This window comes from Pezoporus occidentalis, unplaced genomic scaffold (assembly GCF_034315485.1).
Source record: "Pezoporus occidentalis ecotype Australia unplaced genomic scaffold, CSIRO_AGI_Poc_V1 ctg308, whole genome shotgun sequence".
Lineage (NCBI taxonomy): Eukaryota > Metazoa > Chordata > Aves > Psittaciformes > Psittacidae > Pezoporus > Pezoporus occidentalis.
Window position 1 is genome coordinate 1 of NW_026915030.1, and position 21,265 is coordinate 21,265.

Below are 21,265 nucleotides of genomic sequence, written 5' to 3' on the forward strand. Positions count from 1 at the left end.
AGGCCCGGCCTCAGCGCTGCCCGGGTCGGGGTGAGCGGGGTCCTGCCGGACCCAGCGCCGGCTCCCGCGGTGCGGAGCCCGCCTTGCCCGTCGTTAAGGGGCCGTTAAATGCTCATTAAGGGGCCGTGAGGGGGGGGGTGCGCTCTGCGCCGTGTGGGGCCGCTCGGGACGGGTCCGGGTGCCTGTGGGGGTTCTGTGGGGAGAAGCGCGGAGGAGCGGTGAGAGGAGCTCCGAGAGGAGGTTTAGAGCGCGGGAGGGGGAGGCTGGGCTGCTCCGTGAGGAGTGTGTCCCGAGTGTGAGGGAATGGGCTCGGTAACGGGAGGGTAAAGGGGAAGGACCCACGTCCCTGCTCATGTGGGGTGATGGGGGGGGGATTGGGGGTTGTAACCCCCGCTGTGGTGCCCGGGAAGGGGCTGCCGTGCCATTGTGCTGCTGAGCCTCGTGGGACGGCGGGAGGAAGATTGGGTTTCCCATTGGAAATGAAGGCTCGGAGGGGGCTGAGGGAGGAATAGTCCTGAGCTGTGCATGTGTGCAGCAGGTCGGGTTTGAGCCTTCCCGAGGGAGGAAGCCGTGTTTGGGTAGGGCGGGGGGAAGGCTCTGAGGGGGAATGTGTTCAGCTCTGGGTCCTTCGGTGCAAGAGAGACATTGAGGTGCTGGAGCGGGCCCAGAGCAGGGCAGTGGAGCTGGTGCAGGGCCTGGAGCACAGGCGTGATGAGGAACGGCTGAGGGACCTGGGGGGTTCAGTGTGGAGAAGAGAAGGCTCAGGGGGGACCTGATGGCTCCCTACAACTGCCTGAGAGGAGGATGGAGCCAGGAGGGGCTGGGCTCTGCTCCCAAGGAACAAGGGATGGGACAAGAGGAAACGGCCTCAAGCTGCCCCAGGGCAGGTTTAGATGGAGCTGAGGAACAATTCCTGCCCCAGAGGGTGCTCAGGCATTGGAACAGGCTGCCCAGGGCAGGGCTGCAGTCACCGGCCCTGCAAGTGTTCACACCCCGTGGAGACGAGGCCTCAGTGCCATGGGGCAGTGGTGGCCTTGGCAGTGCTGGGAACAGTTGGACTGGGTGAGCTGAAAGGGCTTTTCCAGCCTGGTTCTATGGGTGCTGAGTTGCAGACCCAAGCAGAGGGGTTGGTTGGGGTCTGTAGTAGGGGAGGTCCATGCTCAGCAGCCTCCTGTGTTCTTAAGAGCTTGGAGGGTTCCAGTAACCCAGTGGGGTGCAGAAAGTGGGGATTCAATGGGAACTACAGAGGTTGTGGTGGCTGGAGGGGGAACAGGGGAGGCAGGGGGAGATGTATGTGTATGTGTGTATGTGTGTGTGTGTGTGTGTGTGTGTGTGTGTGTGAAGGGGAATCTTGAGTATTTATGAGAATGGCTTTAACCTGCCCGAGGGGAGACTGAGCTGAGCTCTGAGGCAGAAGCTCTTCCCTGTGAGGGTGCTGAGGCGCTGGCACAGGGTGCCCAGAGAAGCTGTGGCTGCCCCATCCCTGGCAGTGTTCAAGGCCAGGTTGGACACAGGGGCTTGGAGCAAGCTGCTCCAGTGGAAGGTGTCCCTGTCCGTGGCAGGGGTTGGAGCTGGAGGAGCTTTAGGGTCCCTTCAACCCAAACCAGGCTGGGATTCTATGAATGGGTTTTAGCACTCAGGGTTGAGCGGAGCAAAGAGCTGTGTGTAGGCTGAAAGAAAACAGTGCAAAGAGCAGCCCCCCTGAGCTCCAGCAGTGCGTGTGTCAGGGCTCAACGTGACAGCCTGCAAGGGAAGCAGCGATAGTGCAAGGGGAGTTTAGCAGCTTGTGCTGTGCCTTTGGCAGTGTGGAATCCTTCAGCTCGGGGCTGCGTTGTTGTGGGGGGGATTTGGGGAGCTTCCTCGTGCTCTGGTTCGGATCCCTGCGCTCTGGTGTAAGGGCAGAGCGATTCAGACCTGTCCAGAATGACCAGCAGAGCCTGGGTACCTGTTGCCTTGTCCCAGCAGCAGCAAGGGAAGTGGGAAAGAAGGAAGCTCACGTTGAGGAGGAGGAGGAGAAGCTTTATTAGGGATGAATCCTCAGGAACCGGGAGGTCTTGCTGTGTGAATCCAGGATGGTCAAAGTGATTCCTGGTGCTCTATCAGCCCAGCTGGGAGCAGGCATCCTCCCAGCTTGGGGGTGCGTGGAGGGCTGTAGGAAGCCATCAAGGGCTTCCCACATTCCTAAGGGGGATCAGTGCACCCTGAGGAGTGGTTGTGATGGAGACCCCAAATCCCTTCCTCTGACCCTGCCTGAGGAAGGCTCCAACATGCACCTTCTGCTCCAGCTCCCTCATGGCCTGCGCACCAAATGCGAGCGAGGTCTGGATTCATTCCTGGTCCCCCTCCTCGGGACTTCTGTGGTCCTGGGAGAGCTGGAATCTGGCTGGAATGGTCTGGGTTCATCCCTGGCTGTAGCTGTTGGTGACCTGGAGGGAAAATGTACTTACAGGAGCTGTCATCATGTCACATAGAACCTTGTAATTGCCGTGTGCACACGGTTTTCATTCCCACCAGCAAAGCACTTTGGCAGAGGTGATTCTGCTTGGAATATTCAGCAGGATGCAGGGCTTAGGGGAAGGAATTCCAGCGTGAAGTGCTAGAACTTCCCAGCCATTTGCTGGTGTCATTGCAAGCCGGAGTGAAGCGTGGTGCTTTCTTCATCCCCAGAGCCTGCAACCTGGGGCCCTTTGAACCCAGGAGAAGGGGTTGTGTCAACCCATGGCCTTCCCTTTGTTCCAAAGGGAAGCACCCTCCTACCCCCCCCTTTGGGTGCCATCCAGGGTCATTTGAGATGAAAGTTGCTACTGCAAACAGCACTTAACAATGGAGGGAAGAGAGGTTTTGTTGCTTCCCAAAGGACTGCATTTACCTTGCCCTCTGTGGCAAGCTGCTTTCCAGGTTTATAGCAGCTCTGTCCAAGCTGCAGGAGGGAATTCCAGCTGCTGTGCTCTTAATGCTGCTCATTTTTAGCCTTTGTCAAGCTTTTTATTCCCCTTTCTTTTTTCTCTTGTAGATTATAGCACCTATAGCCAAGCTGCAGCCCAGCAGGGGTGAGTAGCATTCCAATCTTCTTTGCTTGCAAATGACGGGCTATAAGCATATACTAATTGCAGTTTAGGCTTAACTGAGGTGTGTTTGTCAATCCTTTAGCTCTTAGATTCCTAATATTTCAGCAGAAACCAGTGGGATAGATGAAAATCGCCTTGGGATGTGTTTTGCATGGCTCAGAAATGACGTCTCTCAATTGATTTTACAGCTACAGCGCGTACGCACCTCAGCCAGCTCAAGGCTATGCACAGAGCACCCAGGTAAAGCATGGGAGGGCTTGTAAGGGCTCTGAGCCATCATTCTGCCTGTAACCTCCATGGAAACAGCACCAGCTGCCAGGAAAAGTTGGCTTGTTGCTTCCCAAAGTGCTTCCTTAGGATGAAAACACCCTCAGCATCAGAGCCTTAACAGTCCCCTCTGTGTTCATGCAGCCTAAGGGGGTTGTGAAGGGGATAGGAAAGCCTCATTCTCTGTGTGTGTGTAACAGCACTCAGTGGTGTAGGAGAGAAAAGCCTTCAGAAAAGGGGGAATGCCATTTGGGACGTTGCAGGAGGAGGAGGGGTAGGTTGTTCCTGCAGTAGGGTGGGAAAGCCCTGTGCCGAAAGCAGGCAGGAGAACAGGTTTAGTCTGGCCATTTGGGTCAGCTTAAACAAAGCTGACACCGACTTTTACTTTGAGTGAGTATTTTGAGGCAGAACCATTGCTACCAGTTGTGGGTTACACAGGAGAAGCGTAGCAGAGTGCTAAATGTAAGAGCAGAAGGTTTCAACTCCATCCTCTAGTGGGAGACTAAACCAACTAAACTCAGCTGTAGACAGATCCTGTGGGAGGTTCCCAGTGTTTCCTGCCTCTGGGTGACAAGAGCTTCCACAGACAGTGACATGCTCCATCTGATCAGTGCTTTCTACTCTTGAGTTGAGGGAGTATCACAGGCTTGGATCCCAAAAGGCCTTTCCCTTTGGAAATCTGGGGGGTAAGGCTGTTTCAGTGTCACTTCTTGAGCTAGAACTAGAGTTTTGCCCTAAACCAAGCTGCTGGCAGCACTTAGCTGTTGGAAGTTGGCTGGTCCATGGCATGGGGCTGAGGTGGCTCTGGAGCTGCTAAAACTGCAGCACCAGCAGCTCTGTGCTCATCCAGTGGGAGTCCTGGGGCTGAAGCCATCCTCCAGAACTGACTCTCACCGAGTTAAAAGGCATCGGGGTGGGAGCAGCGGTCAGAGGGATGGTTTGGTGATGGCAACGCCTTGGGTGCTCCCACTGTTCCCATCCTTGGGTCCCAACACAAACTCCTGTTTTCCAAGCTGTCAGCTGATGGACATGAAGAATATTCAGAACAACCTCACTGAAACCTTAAAGAGGTTCCTTGTAGAGCACACTGAAGGGGTTTGACACTGAGGTGACTTGGTTTACCTCCTGCAGTTCTGCCCCCCGAGTAGTCCCATGTTTCAGTTCAGCCCTGGGAGGTACCTGTGAGTACTGATGGGTGCCCAGGCAGTCGGGAGGAGCTGGGTGCTTTCATGCTTTAGATAGAGCAGAGATGAGTTGGGACAACAGCAAAGGCTCCTCTCTGCTCCTTGCCTTGGGAAGCTGCCTTTGTAACCTCATTGCCCAAGCTTTCCTCAGTAGCCTTGGCTTGGCTCTGGTCGCTTTCAGTAGCTCAGGTAGCCCAGACCCAGGTGTGGGTGCATCTCTGCACCACCAGTGAGCCTCTTGTGGTGAGGAGTTAACTGTGTGTCATCTCTGGAGCAGACCTACGGGCAGCAGAGCTATGGAACCTATGGACAGCCCACGGATGTCAGCTACTCCCAGCCCCAGACGACCGCGACGTACGGGCAGACTGCCTACGCCACGTCCTACGGGCAGCCCCCCGCCGGTAAGAGACACCCCCCCTGGCCTGCAGGGCTGGGCCTGACCCTGGGCAGAGAGTAAAGCTCAGGTCTGCATTGGGGACCTCCAGCCTAAACCACGCTCTGCTGTGGAAAGCGCTTCCGTCCTCGAGCCCACCTTGAGCCAAGGGCGCTTTGCAGTGATGTGAAGGTGGGTGGTGTCTGGGTTTGGGTGCTGGAACTAAGCTGGAACCAATCCTGGCTGCAGAGTGCTGTGCTTAGAGCAAAACAGCCACAAGCTGTGCTCCCCTGGAGTGTGAGCTCCTGGGAACCAGTGTCCTCAGTGCTTGGGTTGATAAAAATCCCCTCAGTGGATGTGGTGGGAGCCTGTTCTGGTCGTGTCACCCTCTGCTTTCTGTCCTGTGCTTCCCACAGTGGAAGGGACCAGGACAGGTCTGACTGTCCTACTCACTCTTGCATGGAAAATGCTGTTTAATCCTGTGTAAACTTGTGGGGTTAACCCTTTAGTGGCACTTGGATTTCCAGTGCAGCCACACGTTGATAGGACAAGGGGGAATGGGTTCAAAAACCAGGGGAGATTTAGGTTGGATCTAAGGCAGAAGCTCATCCCTGTGAGGGTGCTGAGGCGCTGGCACAGGGTGCCCAGAGAAGCTGTGGCTGCCCCATCCCTGGCAGTGTTCAAGGCCAGGTTGGACACAGGGACTTGGAGCAAGCTGCTCTAGTGGAAGGTGTCCCTGCCCGTGGCAGGGGTTGGAGCTGGAGGAGCTTTAAGTTCCCTTCAACCCAGACCATTCTGGGATCCTACGTTCCTGTGCTGGTTACTGTGCTGCAAACTATTCAGACTGGAGTTTTGTACATCTGGGTACCTTAATGCCTGAAAGGAGCTACTGAGCCATGGCTCCATTCTGGTAGATTTGGAGTGAATATTCAAATAGTCCAAACTGAGGAAGAAATCACATTTTCCTGTAAGTAAGGCCTTGGGTGCTGTTTGCTGTAGGTTCAGCCTTTGCTGTGGGACATTCTAAGTGTCTGTTAGAGGCAGAGCCCTCTTAAATGCTTCCCAAAGCAAGGGAATACTGGGACAGGCAGTGGGGTGTCCGGCTAGAGAAGCCATTGAGGATGCTTCACAAGGAAGAAGTGAAGAGAAAGTGTTAATCTGTAGTTTCTCCAGTGAGACAGCACTGAAAACAGTTAAGGTCTTTACATGGATAAGGAAAACTGGAAGGGGAACCGGAACCCTCCAGCCAGCAGCTCTGTGGGTCATCTCCAGGGGATTTTTCCTTTCTTTTAAAAGCATATGGACATAAGCTGGCAGCAGAAAGGATTTATAGATTTCCAAAATTCCTTTCTTCGGAATGTTTGAGCCCTTTAATCCTTACTGCAGGCTCCAGTCCTGCAGGGCTCCCAGGAAGCTGCACTGCTGCTGCTTTGCCTTGTCCCTTAAGAGTGTATTTGCTAAGCTGGGATCTCCAGGAGGGGAGTCATGGAATCCCAGCCTGGTTTGTGTTGGAAGGGACCTTAAAGCTCCTCCAGCTCCAACCCCTGCCACGGGCAGGGACCCCTTCCACTGGAGCAGCTTGCTCCAAGCCCCTGTGTCCAACCTGGCCTTGAACACTGCCAGGGATGGGGCAGCCACAGCTTCTCTGTTGATCCAGAATGAGCCCGAGGTTGGGTTTATTCCTCCTACCCCTTCCTCTCCTTGAGGAGCCCGAGCTGTGCAAGCACTGACGGTGCTCAGAGCCTTCCTCCCTCACTGGTCTTTGCCTTTCATGCTAAATGCAGCCTGAAGTGTTGCCTGGGGCGTACACCATGCCCTCAGGGACGTGCCATTTTTCCACTTGAATCCCAATTTACTTTTCCTGGGCATTGCCTCGCTGTAGCAGAGGGAAGGCTGCAGTGACTTCAGAGCAAAGTGCCTTTTCCTGTCTGAACAGCCTATTTTGGGGTAAGATGCTGTTGTTGTCAGGGCAGTTCAAACCCTGGGCACATCCACCCCAGCGCTGCCATCCAGCCTTGGGCTCCTCCTGGGCTGCCCAAGGCGTGAGTGACCACCCAGGTCATGCTGCTTCTTCCCTGGGACTGTAGGAGAAGGTGTCTTGGTGTCACCCCATCCTTTGGTATGGAGAAGAGGGGTTCAGGAGCCTCTGGACACCAACTGGATTGGGGGCTTTATGGGCACCATCGGATCTGGGATCATGGGATGCTCTTGAAGCGCTGTGGTGTATCAGCAGGAATTCAGGAGTAAAGGAAGAGCTGCATGGTTTAGGGTTGTTGGCTTTCTAAGCACGTTGTTTGAGGGCAAAGACATCACTTCAGGTGTTCAAATAGGGATCTCCTTTAAGTCACATCACTCCCCAGCCCCTCACTGGCACAAGCTGTGGGCCACACAGGACCAACTCTTCAAGCACAGCCCCTGTGGGTACCTTTTCTTGCTGCTTCCATCAGAGAGAAGCCTTCAGAACTGAAGCCTGCTCATTTCAGAGTAAACCTCTCTGGATACAGCATTTCCAGGTGATACTCCCTGAGGACCAAGTCCTGCAAACTTCCCCTCCTCCTGAAGGATTCCTAGGCTTTGATAAGGGTGTTCCTTGCAGGCTTGGATACTTTGAGTGGAAATGAGCCATGCAGCTGGAGGCCTGAAGCAGGTTATCCCAGTTCTTCCCTACATTTCACTCTCTACCTGGTAGAGGGAACAGAGAGAAGTGGAGTCATGTAAATGCCCCCTCAAAAACACACCTCTTGAGGGTTTCCATTGTACCCAAGCTCATTGTTGAATGCAGATGCAGCCCAGCAGGGTGGTAAACCACTCGCTGCCTGTCCTCTGGTATAAACCCTTCCCTCTGGGCACAACCACACAAAGGGAAAGCTCTATCTAGAGCTGAAGCATTTGAAGTCAGGATTATTCCAAGTGGTTACAAACCTCCTTGCTCAGTGGGAGAGGTTAGTGCTGTCCCTGACAGTGCTGAGAATAGGGCTTAGGCATGGGGGGACCACCCTAAGGCTCCAGGTTCGGGCAGAGCAGCCCAGGGCAGGGCTGTGGCTCCAGCAGCACTTATGCAGGCTGTACTTAGGCAAACAAGAGGCTTTTTTAGCCTGTGGTCAGGCTGCAGCCACTTAAAAGAAGGATTCATTTAATGTCTGGTGTCAGTGAGCTCTGATGGAGTGCCGTGGTGGCTCACAGTGAAGTGTTTGGGCTGCTTCAGTTTGTCCAAGGCTCCAAATCACACTCATACTGTCCTTCTCAGCAGCATCCTGTCCAGCAACACTTGGAACAGGACTTTGGTGCTCAGAGAACCCCTCAGCAGAAAGGAACACTGACCCTGAAACAGGCTGACAGTGGGTCCTGTACATTGTTTCCCAGTGGGAGACCAGCTTGATGGGTCCAGGTTGGCTGCCCTGTGGTGTGGAATCCAGCCCATGGTGTCCAGCAGGAGGCTGGTGCTGTGAGGAGCGTGGTGGGGGCTCGGTTTAGGCTGGTTACTGCAGGGGAGAGGGTTGTGTCCCCTTGGAGCCCTCCTTTTCCATAACCAGGAAGCTCAAGAGCAGCACTATGGGACAGAAAGCTGATGTTTGGGGTTTCTCTAATGCAAACTTCCTCCTCTCACTTCTCTTCCTCTTCCCTGGGGAATCTGAGCCCCCTTGGGGAGACCCCTGGGTTTGCCGCAGGGCACTGAGATGTGGAAGTCCTGCGGGGCTTCCTGAGGGCCTTGTGTATTCCATTTGAACTCCCATTTGCTTTGCAAATGAGGGAGTCGAGGTCAAAACCACAGCCCAGTGTGCCTGAAATGCTGTAGAGGAAGAGGAGGAGCCTGGCACACGTGTCCCATGTCTCTTAAAGCCAAGTGGAGAAGCTGTTACCTCAGTTGGACCTTAAGGCCCCATCATAAGCCCCAGGCACTGGGCTGCTCTTTGGCAATCGATCTGTGTTTGTAGTAAGTCAGCTTTTGCAGAGGGTATTTGATTGCTATTTTGACATCAGTTATTAATATTGATTATTATGAAGTTGATTTTTCCCTTGGAAGCCTCCCTTCCATAGTTTGAAAACCCACCTGCAAGGTTCTGGACCATCAGAAGGCACCGTGTTTATTGACCTGGTGCCAGGCCAGATGTGATTACACAGTGCTGGAAACACTGGTTTAAATGGAGCTGCTTTGGGATCTTGGATGTTGTAAAACTAGTCTGAAATAAAGGCATGAGCTCAAAGCTTTTCACCTAAACCAAGAAATACTGAGAGAAGTGAAGGCACATAAACCACTGGGTGATCTTTTTAGACCTTTCTCTTAAGTTAAAGCAACTGTAAATTGTTGTCTTTTGTTTCCAGAGTAAATAAGACTTCCTGAATGCCTCACAAAGACTTTCTCAAGCCATGCTGGTGCTATTTTATGCTTCTGGTTCTCAAATAAAGCCAAAAGGATGGGACCACACTTCTTAAACTCTTACTTCAGAGCTTTGTGCTTTGTTACAGTAGCTGTGGGCTTTGGTAGCTGTGATCCGGGGTTGGATGCTGATTGAAGCCTGGCTCCTGGGAGCATGGTTTTGGGTGGTGAGGGTGCTGCTGGGGCTGTGGGATGAGGCTTCCCAGGGCAGGGGGTCTCTCCAAGGGGAGCTGTGGGTCAGCTCATCTGTGATGTTCCTGCAGCAGTAAGATCAGTGCTGGACCTGAGGTGTGCCGAACCCTCAACAGAGGCTCAGTGGTTTGAGGTCTCCAACCTGACGTGAGTGTTGGGCTCTTGTCTCTTGCAGGTTACAGCACCCCGACTGCCCCCCCAGCGTACAGCCAGCCCGTGCAGGGGTACGGCACAGCCCCCTACGACACCAACACTGCGACGGTTACAACCACCCAGGCTTCCTATGCAGCACCCTCTGCCTACGGCACCCAGCCCGCGTACCCGGCCTACGGGCAGCAGCCACCAGCGGCTGCTCCCACAAGGTAATACCCATCTTTCCATAGAGTCCTGGAATAACAGAAGGATTTGGGTTGGAAGAGACCTTAAAGCTCCTCCAGCTCCAACCCCTGCCACGGGCAGGGACCCCTTCCACTAGAGCAGCTTGCTCCAAGCCCCTGTGTCCAACCTGGCCTTGAACACTGCCAGGGATGGGGCAGCCACAGCTTCTCTGGGCACCCTGTGCCAGTGCCTCAGCACCCTCACAGGGAAGGGCTTCCTTATATCTAACCTAAATCTCCCCTCTTTCAGTCTGAACCCATCACCCCTTGTCCTGTCACTCCAGTCCCTAATGAAGAGTCCCTCTCCAGCATCCTTGTAGCCCCCTTCAGACTCTGGAAGCTGCTCTGAGGTCTCCACACAGCTTCTCTTCCCCAGGCTGAACAGTCCCAGTGTTCTCAGCCTGGCTCCATGCAGGAGCTGCTCCAGCCCCTGAGCATCCTTGTGGCCTCCTCTGGCCTTGCTTCAGCAGCTCCATGTCCTCCTTATGCTGTGGACACCAGAGCTCCACACAGTGCTGCAAGTGGGGTCTTTCCCTCCCTCCCAAAGCTGTCTGCTCTGAGGCACACGCTGCCAGCTAAACCAGGACCTGCTGCTCTTTCTTTCTGTGCCTGCTGGTGCTCGAGCTTCACTCCTGCTGCAGCTGGAGGGCTGGGGGAAGCAGCGTGGGTCGGTTCTGCCCCTGCACAATGAGTCAGGGCTGTCACTGGGAGATGAGCAGAGCAGCGCAGCAGCAAAAACAAGCTCTTGACTCATGGCATAGGGCAGAAAGCGGAGCAGTGTGATCAGGCAGGATGCTGCTCCAGACCAGGACTGATGGAGTCATGCACGTGCTGGAGGCTGTTTCCTTTTTAAACCTCTTGTGCCTGGGCACTGACAGGATTGTATTTAGTTGAATTGTTTGCTCAGGATTCAGCCTGCATCATATAAACTCATGTAGTAAGGACTAAAAACCGCTTTAGGCATGTACCTGATGGCAGCCACTCCAGTTAGCAGAGGGGGAACTTGGCTGGATCTGTCAGATTACACTTGAAGGATCCATCCTGATGTCTAAAATACCTTTTTCCAGCTTTTACAACTCTTTTTACTCCACTGTTAAACACTCGTAACAGGATAGAACAAATACAAAAGGGGACATTCCAATCACATGCAAAGGGTTCTCTCTTTTCAGGCTTTGAGAGTTAATACTAAGCATAGAATGATGGTTTGTGTAGAAAAGGACCTTTAAGGCTCTCCCAGTCCAGCCCCCAACGTCCTTTTCATTTTGTCAGTAATGCGTATGGGGCAATATCTGCTTGTGCTGGATTCCAAGCCAAGGGCCTGTGGGGACAGGCCAAGGGGAATGGCTTTAACCTGCCAGAGGGGAGACTGAGATGAGCTCTGAGGCAGAAGCTCTCCCCTGTGAGGGTGCTGAGGCGCTGGCCCAGGGTGCCCAGAGAAGCTGTGGCTGCCCCATCCCTGGCAGTGTTCAAGGCCAGGTTGGACACAGGGGCTTGGAACAAGCTGCTCTAGTGGAAGGTGTCCCTGCTCGTGGCAGGGGTTGGAGCTGGAGGAGCTTTAAGGCCCCTTCCAACCCAAACCAGTCTTAGTCTGTGATTGAACTGCCGACGTTTCTGGCTGCTTTTGAGCTCCTCCTTTCTCTCTGCACAGACCCCAGGATGGCAGCAAACCAGCAGACACCAGCCAACCACCATCGAGTACAACCGGCTACAGCCAGCCCAGCCTGGGGTACGGGCAGAGCAACTACAGCTACCCCCAGGTGCCTGCCAGCTACCCCATGCAGCCAGTCACTGCACCACCCTCCTACCCCCCTACCAGGTAACTCAGCTGAGCCTCATGCTGCTGCTGTGCAAACGGGTTAGCTTGGGCAAGAGGGGTTTGAAACCAACCCATGTGGTGGTTTTGGTGTCCTGGGAGTAGGGAGGGGGGTTCTTGTTGGGGCACCTCTTGTTGCAGGGAGGATGGCTGAGTGCATACGTGTCTGTGTACATCTCCAGCAGCAAGGTGAAAAGATGGCAAATGTTAAGAGGTTTCTTGGATAGGGAGTGTGTTACAGCCACCTTCTGCTGCCTCCTTACACATCCTTTGCCAAGGAGCTTGCCCTCTTCCCCTCAGAGTCTGTAATACTCTGGTGTTGACTTCCAGAGTGTGTGATTTGAAACCTTCAGCCCCAGGGGCTGGCTTATTGTCCATCAGCTGAAGACGTTCCAGTGCCAGGGCAGAAGAGGAGCGTGTTACCTGCCTTGTTGCTGATTTTCTTGCCCTGGTGCTTCTGCCTCTTTCTCGAGGCATGACTAAATGGTGACGGGCCACAAGGATCTTGCTTTTAGCAGGCTCCTGTGTTGATTTTGCCTCCTGGCACCAGACTGGCCTCCGCAGGGTGACTTCACCTGTTTAAATGGTTTATAACACCACATATGGCTTATAATTGCATTACCCTCTGGTGTGAGGCACTCCTGTGGGCTCATGCACACTGCCAGGGAGTTGGCTCATTGTTGCAATGCTTTTGTCTTCCAGCTATTCCTCCACACAGCCGAGCGGTTACGATCAGAGCACTTACTCCCAGCAGAGCACCTACGGGCAGCAGAGCACCTATGGACAGCAGACAAGCTATGGCCAGCAAAGCAGCTATGGGCAGCAGCCCCCACCGACCAGTTATCCCCCCCCGAGCGGGTCCTACAGCCAGGCCCCCAGCCAGTACAGCCAGCAGAGCAGCAGTTATGGCCAACAGAGTGAGTGGTCGGGGATGAGAGGTCTCTTCTTGCCCTTTCAGCGTGGGCTGGCTCTGAAGGAGGCTCAGTTTGGGTCTCAGGATTGGAGCTGCGTTAAAGGGAAAAGCCCCCAACACAAGAGGGACGTGGAGCTGTTGGAGCGAGGCCACGGAGCTGCTGCGAGGGCTGGAGCAGCTCTGCTCTGGAGCCAGGCTGAGAGAGCTGGGCTGGGTCAGCCTGGAGAAGAGAAGGCTCCTCAAGGGGAGACCTGAGAGCAGCTCCAGTGCCTGAAGGGGCTGCAGGAAAGCTGGAGAGGGGCTTGGGACAAGGGATGTAGGGACAGGCCAAGGGGAATGGCTTTAACCTGCCAGAGGGGAGACTGAGATGAGCTCTTAAGCAGTGACACTTAAGCAGTGCTCCCCTCAGGGGAGTGTGTGACAAACACAGAAGCACCAAATGCTGCAGAGGCTGGGCTGGGTGAGATGTGGTGTAACCTGTTGTGGGTGGGAGTTCTGCAGGGGTTGGGCAGGTAGGGCCCCAGCATCAGACTTGATTCCACACTGGAAAGTAGCACATCTCTCCTTAAATGACCGCTGGTGCTGTAAGTGCTGGAGTAGTGATTGTTGTGCTGATGCTCTGGGGCTGCAGGCAGGGCCGAGGGCTCAGCGAAGGGACAGGCAGTTCTGTAACGTGTTTGTTCCCCCCTTTCCCAGGCTCATTCCGTCAGGACCACCAGAGCAGCATGAGCGTCTATGGACAAGATTCCGGAGGCTTTTCAGGCTCGGGAGAGAACCGGAATCTGAGCGGCCCCGACGGCCGCGGCAGGGGACGAGGGGGATATGAGCGAGGAGGCATGAGCAGAGGTGGGCGGGGAGGAGGACGCGGTGGAATGGGGTAAGAGCAAATCTTTTCTCCTTTTATCTACTTCTGGTTTACCCATAGGCTTTGAAACGGAAAGAAGGGACTGAAAGGTTGACATTCCCAAGAGTATTTCCATGGAGAACACCTCTGTAGCACTGAACACCCATGGAAGTATTATCCTTAGGGGGAGTAGGAGCAGGATCTATTTGGTTTTCGTCCTGCAGCTGGTTGGGCCCCAGGTTGGTGGGGGGGCTGGAATTAGGGGAATTGCTAAACCTGGCACTTTCAGCTCCCTTCGTGCTGTGCAGAGGTGAGATCCTCTCTGGGGTTGGACAGTAACCCTGGATCGAACACACACAAACCTCCCTGTGCCTCAGCAGTGGGAATGTCGGCAGCGTGGGCACGGACACGGCAGCAGCCTTGTGCCGGCCACAGCCGTAGCACATGGAGCAGCGTGTGCCTGGGGCAGGTCCAAGCCATGACTCTTGAGTGGCCACAGCACTTAGAGCTTGGTTGGAGTGTGAAGAAAGACCCCCTGAGAACATAAAGAGCTCCCCCTTGGAGCCTTCAGGTGCTCTAAATCAGTTTGGCCATTTCAACTGATGGCAAAACCTGGTTTGGTAACCCCTGTCCGTGGTGGTCTGATAGAGGTGAGGAAGGAGGACAAAGCCCAAAGGCTCCTGAGAGAAGGAAGCTGTAGCTTTGTGTGTGTTCCATCCCTTGGGACCGTCGGGCAGAGCTATGCAGAGTGTCCCTAGGTGAACACTGGGCTGTGCAGTGCTGGCCTCCTCCATAGGCAGCTTTTCCTGGTGCTGTACAGCCTGGTGGCAGCCAGAGTTTGGCAACTGAGAGTCCCACTCTGCATAGCTCTGTCACAGTGAAGTGGCATGAAATCTTTATCGGAGAAATCCAACTCCCAGTGTCTGGAAATGGCAGATCAAAAAGGCGTGGCTTGTGTTGGGACGCATCTGGCTTCAATTGGCTCGAGTGGAACAAGAGTTCCCTGGTTCTGCATAAAGATTTCACCCATGCTGTACTGATTACTAATGGTTGGCAGTAGATGTAGACACTTGAAATGTCTATCATCACATCTTCAAATTCCTAGCCCCTTCGGAGCTGCTCATGCCAAAGGTTTTGTCCTCTTGGTTCCGTGCCCTCATCCGAGCTTACTCTGAGCACGGAGCCATGTCCCACCTGAGTAGACCCTTGCCAAGGGCTCCCCAGCTTTATGGACGTAGACTTTGTGCTGTCCATAGGCAAGGTGGCCCTTCCTAGGAACACCAAGGGGCGGGTAGGGGAACTTGGCCCTCCTTAGCATGCTGTGGTGATGGATTTCAGTGTCTCCTGCAGGTAAGGAGCTCGATGTTCTTAACGTGCCCTTTTCTTTTTTCATTGACTCAATTATTTTCTATTTTCATTGGCTGTTAAACATGGAAACTTTTTAACATGCTTTGTCGCATTTATATGCTACAGGTTACAAAGTGAGAGCCTTGTATACACACTTCAATACTTAAAAAGTACCCGTACTCAGTACTCAGCCGGCAGCATAATGAAAAGTGGGACTAGACACGGTGTCCATATGGAGAGGAAAAAAATATACATAGGATTATTTTTGACCCCAATGTATTCATTGTATAAATGGAATCCTTCTGTAATGTGCTTTGGTAACTGCATCCTTGTTGTTTGGTAATAAAGCCAGAGGAGGTGTACTCTAGAATTGTGTAACGTTAACAAGTGTAAAGCATTGTGTTTAACACGAGAGCCGTGACGTAAATGGTGTGTGCTCGAAGGAGCAGAGCTGCATGCAACACCTTGAATCTCTGTATTGACAAACTCTTTTCTCCCCCAGTATTAGAGGTGCAATACTTGCTAAAAACCAGGCAGTGCTCTCCCTCCTCCGCTCCTCCACTTCCAAACAGCCTTTGTGCCTCTCCCAAAGCGAGGGAGAAGCAGCCAAATCCTTCCCAGGTGGCATTTTCCCAATTACCCAGTGCTTGGAAGCGCTCTTTAAGCTGTGAAGGCTTCAGCCACAGCTTTCCCTTTGCACCGAGACACGGCGTGTGTCCACAAAGCTGCACCCCAGGCCCCCGAGCCCCCGCTGTAATGCTGTTAAGTTCTCCCTTCCACTTGTTAAACTCAGTGCTGTAAAAGGGTGTTCTACCGAGGGGATGAGGCAATGTGAGCTGAACTGTGTTGTAGGCATCGCGTGTGGTTGTCTCCTACCTGTTGAACTGTTAATGTCAGGGCCGCGCGGGCTCCGTGCGCTGCAAGGGGCTGAGGGTGCACCTTTGTGTACACACCGAGGGGAGGGAGCTGCCCAGCCGCCCAGCCCCACCATGAGGCCAAAACCTGATCTTCTAAACTCTCTACACCGTGGTTCTTTTTTGAGCTGCGAGTATTGCACTGCTAATACCCCCTCCAAGTAACGCAAAGGGTTCCGCCAAGCAAGGTGGTGGGCTCAAAGCACACGAGGTTGCCTTATACGTAAAGGAAAATTGAGCGAGCTGCCCTGAAGAAAGGCATAGTGCCGAGATGAGAGACAGACAGACAGATGCATTGTTTGGAGATGTTTTAGCCAGTGCCCTTCTTCCCCAGTGAGCCGCAGAGGCTCAGAGCGGTCCTGGCTTTGTAAAGGGAAAGGCCTTCATTTCTTCGTTTATCCCCCCAGCAGCGCTGGAGAGCGAGGTGGCTTCAATAAGCCTGGTGGTAAGTTTTTGAGCATTACAATGGATAGTGTTTAATAAAGAAAAAAAAAAATAATAACAAATTGCAGTCAGTTTGTAGCACAAAGTGTAATTGTTATTCGTTTAAAGTGGTTAAAATGCCCCATGCCACGGGCACTGCCGGCAATAACTGCGCTTACAGGACACAGGGTAACGTGGAGGAATTGAGCAACCGCTCTGTGTAATGTGGGGAGGCAAAGAATTAATTGCATTTAATAACTGTTATATAAAAGTAACTTTAATGACAACCAATTGGCCTGGTAAAGCAGTAAAACGAGCCAGTGTCCTAGTGGTTAATGGTTGGAGAGCTGCTCAGACCAGCAGGCGGCCGGGCCGAGAGGGTGCGTTGCTGCTCTGTCTGCAGTGCAGGTCAAGCTGAGTTTAACCAGCGCCATCGCACGGTGGTTTTACGTAGCTAGTGTTGTGTGTGTCGGTTCTGCAGCCCCCAAGGCCTGCACTAACACGGCTTCTTATGATTCTTTCCCCACTGGCAGGACACATGGAAGAAGGACCGGATCTTGATTTAGGTAAGGCACCAACTCGTTGCCCGTTCCCTGCTCCTCGTGAGGGTGGCAGCTACAGGAGGGCTCCTTCCAGCTATTTCATGAGTCCCAACTTGTCAGGCTGTTGGAAAACCACACTTACTTGTGAGGCACAAGAACCTGGGGGTGCTGCTCTGTACCTGGGTCAGCACAAACCCTGTTTGCAGCAGGCTTAGCCCAGAGCTCACCCAGTAGCCTCCCCTTGTGCCATTCCAGCCCGTTGCCATGCAACTCTTCCTGTTGCACAGGCGTGTCTGGAAGTGATGTGTCAGCATGGGGTGGACATCCGGGTGTGGGAGCCAAAAGGATGCGGAGCAATCCCTCATCCTCATCTCCATGTCTTCCATTAGCACCAAGTGGTTTAACCCCATGGTCTCACCTGCGTGGAGATGGTGGGGTAGGGTCACTGCTCCCAGTGCCTGGGAGTCTGTCACCTCATGAACACACTCCTTGGGAGCAAAGCTGCAGCTCCATGATGAAAAGCACTTTGAAGTGTAGTATCCTACCCTGACGCCCTGAATTCCCTCCCAGGCCCCACCATGGATCCAGATGAGGACTCAGACAACAGTTCCGTGTACGTGCAGGGACTCAATGATAACGTGACCCTGGAGGATCTGACAGACTTCTTCAAGCAGTGTGGAATTGTCAAGGTGAGGGACACACGCACGTGAAGGTTGGCTCCTGGCTGGTGGGGGACAGGGATCACCCATCCTGGAGCACGGAGCTCATCTCCCTTCAGCCCTTTGCTCCCAGGAGCTGGTGGGGCAGCACAATGACCCCAGCCAGTGTTAACCTCTAGCTCGTGCTTCCTAAAGAGCCTCATTTGTCTCTTGAACCTGATGAGGCTGTGGAGGAAGCGTGGATCTGCTGCTGGTGGGACGTGAGAGGGCTCAGGGTGCTGGGGATCGAGGAGGAGGACGTGGGGAGGCTGCAGCTTGGCTCTTGCACAGCCAAGGTGCACCTGGGAGAAGCCTTTGGTCCTGGACCAGTTCCTCCCTTGGTTGGGTTGGCTGGGCAGCAGCTGCTGCTCCTGCTAAACCAAAGGGGCCTTTCTTGTGCCATGGAGCCACCAAACTGAGGGTTGTTTGAGTTGAGAGCAGAACAGAGGAGAACAAATCCCTGCTTGGCTTGTGGTGAGAGGTGGCTTGAGGGGATGTCTGTGGCCTGCTCTAGATGAACAAGAGGACTGGGCAGCCCATGATACACCTCTACATGGACAAGGAAACTGGCAAACCAAAAGGAGATGCCACCATATCTTATGATGACCCATCCACTGCCAAGACAGCCGTGGAGTGGTTTGATGGTGAGTGTGTGCAGGGGGTGTTTTGGGGTGGAAACACTTTGCCATTATGGAGCTAAATCCTTGTCTGGTCAAAGGCAGCTTAAAATCACAGAACCAACCAGGTTGGAAAAGCCCTTTAAGATAATCACATCCAATCGTTCTCCAGCCCTGCCAAGGCCACCACTGCCCCATGGCACTGAGGCCTCGTCTCCACGGGGTGTGAACACTGGCAGGGACGGTGACTGCAGCCCTGCCCTGGGCAGCCTGTTCCAATGCCTGAGCACCCTCTGGGGCAGGAATTGTTCCTCAGCTCCATCTAAACCTGCCCTGGGGCAGCTTGAGGCTGTTTCCTCAAGCGTTTGTGTCCTCTCGGGGTGTGGAGGATCAGCAGTGGCCCAAGGCCAGCTTTAGGTGGTCAAGCTTCAGCCTAAGAAGCTCCTGGGTGTAACTGGGCTGACAAGTGCGGTGCTTGGGTGGTGCTGGCACCTTCTCCTGCACCACTTAACGCCTTGGTGCCCATGGAGGAGCCGAGGCCAGCAGCAGTGATGCTCTTGCCCTCATCTTCCTCCTCCCAGGGAAGGATTTCCAGGGCAGCAAGCTCAAAGTGACGTTGGCGCGGAAGAAGGGCCCAATGAACAGCATGCGGGGCGGGATGCCGCCCCGGGAGCAGCGCGGAATGCCGCCCCCCCTGCGCGGAGGTAACGTCCCCAGAGCACCCTGCCTGGGCAAGCAGCACCCGTGGGTGCTCCCTGCCCTCCAGCCAGGGCCACGGCACCAATGAACCATCCCTGCAGGTCCAGGGGGGCCGAGCGGCCCCATGGGGCGCATGGGAGGCCGAGGTGGAGACCGGGGCGGCTTCTCCTCCAGAGGACCGCGGGGATCCAGGGGGAACCCCTCCGGAGGGAGCGTCCAGCACCGAGCTGGTGACTGGCAATGTCCCAACCCGTGAGTATCCCTGGGGCTTGTGAGCATCCCTCATCCCGGAATGATCCCGGAGCGCCTTCCCGCTCCCTGCTGACTGCTGCTTGTCCCCAGGGGCTGCGGGAACCAGAACTTCGCCTGGCGAACAGAGTGCAACCAGTGCAAGGCTCCCAAGCCCGAGGGGTTCCTGCCACCGCCATTCCCACCTCCAGGTGTGTGTGTGGGGCGGACACAGCCCTGATCCTGGGTCGTGCTCCTCCGGGAGCAGCTCTTCCTGGAGCTGCTGTGGCTCCATCCCTCAGGAGCTGTGAAATGGAGGCTGGGGCTCCTCTGCTTTCTGTTCCTCACACACTTCCCAGCGCTTCCTCTGCTGCCAGTGCTCCTCCTTGGGGCTTGTTCTTGGGTCTGCTCTTTGGGGTTCCTCCTCAAGGCTCTCCTGGGGCTCCTCCTTGGCATTCTTCTTTGGGGCTCCTCGCCGTTCTTCTTTGGGGCTCCTCCTTGCCGTTCTTCTTGGGGGCTCCTCCTTGGTGTTCTTTGGGGCTCCTCCTTGGCATTCTTCTTTGGGGCTCCTCCTTTGGGTTGCTCCTTGGGATTTCTCCTTGGGGCTCCTCTTTGGGGTTCCTCCGTGAGGCTTCTCCTTTGAGCTCCTCTTGGGGCTCCTTGGCCCTGGTTTCAGCACTCGCCCCTTGTTGGGCAGTGCCCTCCAACAAGTCCCCTTCCCACTCCCCCCTTGACATCCCCCGGCATTCCCAGCAGCTCCGATGCCGGAGCAGCGCCCGGCACAGGGCAGCTTCTCCCCTCTGAGGCTCTCCCCTCCCACAGGCGGTGACCGCGGCCGGGGCGGCCCCGGGGGGATGCGCGGCGGGCGCGGCGGTGGCCTCATGGAGCGCGGCGGCCCCGGGGCCATGTTCCGAGGCGGCCGCGGTGGCGACCGAGGAGGCTTCCGTGGCGGCCGGGGCATGGACCGAGGCGGCTACGGAGGAGGCGGCCGCCGCGGCGGAGGAGGAGGAGGAGGAGGAGGAGGACCTGGGGGGCCCCCGGGACCCCTGATGGAGCCCATGGGAGGCGGCGGCCGCGGCGGGCGGCGCGGAGGACCAGGGAAGATGGACAAGTGCGTATGGGGAGGGATGGGGGTGCTTTGGGCAAGGGGAGGGGGACGGGACGGGGCCACACTGGGGCCCTGTTGGGTTTGGGTGCTCAGGGGATGTTCAGTGGGTGTTGGGGTGTTCAGTGGGTGTTGAGGTGTTCAGTGGGTGTTCAACGGGTATTCAGTGGGTGTTGAGTTATTCAGTGGGTGTTGGGTATTCAGTGGGTGTTCAGTGGATGTTGAGGTGTTCAGTGGGTGTTCTGTAGGTGTTCAGTAGGTGTTTAGTGGGTATTCAGTGGGTGTTGGGTGTTCAGTGGGTGTTCAATGGGTGTTGGGTGTTCTGTGGGTGTTCAGTGGATGTTGAGGTGTTCAGTGGGTGTTCAGTAGGTGTTCAGTGGGTATTCAGTGGGTGTTGGGTATTCAGTGGGTGTTCAGTGGATGTTGAGGTGTTCAGTGGGTGTTCAGTGGGTGTTCAATAGGTGTTCAGTGGGTATTCAGTGGGTGTTGGGTATTCAGTGGGTGTTCAGTGGGTGTTGGGTATTCAGTGGGTGTTGGGTATTCAGTGGGTGTTCAGTGGGCATTGGGTATTCAGTGGGTGTTCAGTGGGTATTCAGTGGGTGGTGGGCATTCAATGGGTGTTGGGTATTCAGTGGGTGTTCAGTGGGTGGTGGGCGTTCAATGGGTGTTGGGTATTCAGTGGGTGTTCAGTGGGTGGTGGGTGTTCAGTGGGGCTCCTGAGGACACCAGCACTGATCCACCCATTCCCCGTGTATCCACATACAGGGGCGAACACCGCCAGGAGCGCCGAGACCGGCCCTACTAGACACACACCAACCCCCCCCTTTCCCCCAATCCTCACCCCCGGAGCTGCGTTTCCTACCAGATTTATTTTTTAAAGCAGAAATGAATCGGAAACAAGGAAAAGTTTTAACTTTCTAATTCCATATTTATAACGTTGGCCACGGCGCGAGAGAGATGAAACACCTCCCGTAACCCCCACTCCTACGGGCGCGCGACCAGTTCTTGTGGCGGTTGGTTCCTTACCCCCCCCCCCCCGTTATTCCCGTTATTCCCGGATCCCGGTTGGCGCCGCTGTTCCCGGTTGTGACGGTTGGTTTTTTTATGCCGATCCAATAAACCCCCGCTGTTTGTATCCGCACCAACCTCTCGCTTCCCATCCGCGGCCATGCAGCCAGTGCGGAGGAAGAGGGTGGTGGTGGGGGGGCCGTTTCGTCCCGCCCGCCCCGTTTCCCCCCCCCCCTTTCTTCTCCGTGTCCCGCCTCCAACTTCCCGGCCGGGGC

At 55.0% G+C, this 21,265-nt stretch overlaps 1 protein-coding gene and 1 long non-coding RNA gene across 2 annotated transcripts; both read left to right on the plus strand.

Annotated features, from left to right (window-relative positions):
• Positions 1–2,970: 2,970 nt before the first annotated feature.
• Positions 2,971–21,123, plus strand: EWSR1 (EWS RNA binding protein 1; the record flags this gene model as incomplete). Its single annotated transcript, XM_062627836.1, has 16 exons — positions 2,971–3,050; positions 3,257–3,308; positions 4,797–4,920; positions 9,638–9,824; positions 11,488–11,655; positions 12,355–12,569; positions 13,262–13,442; positions 16,078–16,115; positions 16,627–16,659; positions 17,206–17,324; positions 17,848–17,977; positions 18,532–18,654; positions 18,751–18,901; positions 18,992–19,089; positions 19,700–19,988; positions 20,748–21,123. Coding segments are annotated over 16 exons (2,028 nt in total), but the record flags the coding sequence as incomplete, so codon positions are not given.
• LOC134168292 (uncharacterized) lies at positions 20,214–20,500 on the plus strand. Its single transcript, XR_009966484.1, has 3 exons — positions 20,214–20,292; positions 20,330–20,373; positions 20,411–20,500. It is a non-coding gene; the product is annotated as an uncharacterized LOC134168292 (long non-coding RNA).
• Positions 21,124–21,265: the final 142 nt, after the last annotated feature.